Source organism: Physeter macrocephalus, chromosome 1 (genome assembly GCF_002837175.3).
Source record: "Physeter macrocephalus isolate SW-GA chromosome 1, ASM283717v5, whole genome shotgun sequence".
NCBI lineage: Eukaryota > Metazoa > Chordata > Mammalia > Artiodactyla > Physeteridae > Physeter > Physeter macrocephalus.
The window spans coordinates 111,421,093-111,422,748 of record NC_041214.2 but is presented as its reverse complement, the minus strand read 5'-3'; the positions used below and the strand labels follow the sequence as shown (position 1 = coordinate 111,422,748).

General features: G+C 41.8%; 1 protein-coding gene across 1 annotated transcript in view; it reads right to left on the bottom strand.

Moving 5' to 3' along the window:
- Positions 1-586: 586 nt before the first annotated feature.
- LOC112063988 (acyl-protein thioesterase 1-like) overlaps positions 587-1,656 on the bottom strand; it is a 2,373-nt gene continuing 1,303 nt past the window's right edge. Inside the window, exon 2 of the mRNA XM_055085557.1 lies at positions 587-1,517. Within this exon, the coding sequence (XP_054941532.1) occupies positions 707-1,517 (811 nt within the window). The 3' untranslated portion in view covers positions 587-706. The remainder of the gene's footprint in view (positions 1,518-1,656) is intronic.

The window sequence follows — 1,656 nt, the reverse complement described above, 5'->3', positions numbered from 1 at the left end:
AGTGTTCCTCCCTTGCCATATTTTGGAAGAGTTTGAGAAGGATAGGTGTTAGCTCTTCTCTAAATGTTTGATAGAATTTGCCTGTGAAGCCATCTGGTCCTGGGCTTTTGTTTGTTGGAAGATTTTTTTTTTTTTTTAAGACAGCAATATTTCTTTTTATTGACACTTAGAAGCATTATCCCTATTTTTAGGAATAATGTAATAACACCTCATTCTTATTATGCATTATAATCATTAAGTACACATGAACACATATATAAAAATACAGATACTGCATGGTGACTAAGTAATTTGGGAATAAGTCCAGAGTCTAAGTCACAGCACGCATAGACTTTTTATGTCTTAACTGCTCATTTATACCTGAACAAGTTTTCATTAAGCATACTAATAATTTTCAAGTGATGTAATAAAAAATCTGGTTGCAGTATTTTATTATTTTGCTGAATTACATAGAGAAAGAAGCTAGCTGCTTCACCTATTTTAATACTAATATATTCTGGATCACGTTATACAAATACATACATAGAAACTTAAAAGATCATAAATTTCCCATGAGGAGATTTACTTAGTCTGTGTCATTGGTGCGTATTTGCAAAACATTTTAACACTGCAAACATCAGAGGTTTCAAGATCGGGCACAGAAAAAACTTTATACTCTATGACGATGATGCTGGTGTGCACTTCTCCACAAAGCCTCTTAGTGACATCAATCAATAGGAGGTAGGAGTTTATCAATGAACTGCTTGATAGCCATCATTTCCTGTTGACCTGAACTGTGCATCATGCCTCCATAGGTTTTGAAGGTTACATTGGTTGGATTTACCAATGTCTTTAGCCTTTCAGCAGTAAGAGAACCAAACATTAGGGGAAGTAAAGGATCCAAATCTCCATGGCACTGAAGGATAGAAATGTCTCTATTCACGCCACTGATAGGACCCTGTGGAAAGGAAGCCCGCAGGGGCAGCCAGCAGCTGAGAGCGGTGATGCCAGCCAGCTTCTGCTGTGTGGTCAGTGCCGTGTACTGAGATAAAGCTCCTCCCTGAGAAAATCCTCCCGAAATAATTCTGTTAGAAGGAAGGCCATTCTTCACCTCTTGGTCTATCAAAGCTTTTACACTTTCTGCTGCCTGTTTAATTCCAGTTTCATCTTCCTGTGAATCTGGTGAAAGCCCAATAATGTCAAACCAAGAAGGCATGGCCATGTTCATATTTAATGTTATAGGCATAACTGGTTCATGCGGGCAGATGTATTTGATGTGGGCGCTTCTGATACCTGCAAAGGCTTCTGCCCACCCATGCCCTGTGTCTGCCAATCCATGAAGGAAAATCACCACGGCGGTGGCCTTCTGGACGGTGGGCACAATGGCGGGCAGTGGGGCTGACGTTATTGCCGCACATACACCGGCTCCACTGACCGCGCATCGGAAGTGGAAGGCGGAGCGGGCACTGGGCCGCAGCCCAAGGGGGTGTGAGCGCTGAGTCCGGCCCGCCCACAGGCGCGTGCTCAGGCGTGTGCTCCTGTTGGAAGATTTTTAATCATAGTTTCAATTTCAGTGCTTGTGATTGGTCTGTTCATATTTTCTATTTCTTCCTCATTCAGTCTTGGCAGGTTGTGTATTTCTAAGAATTTGTCCATTTCTTCCAGGTTTTCCATTTT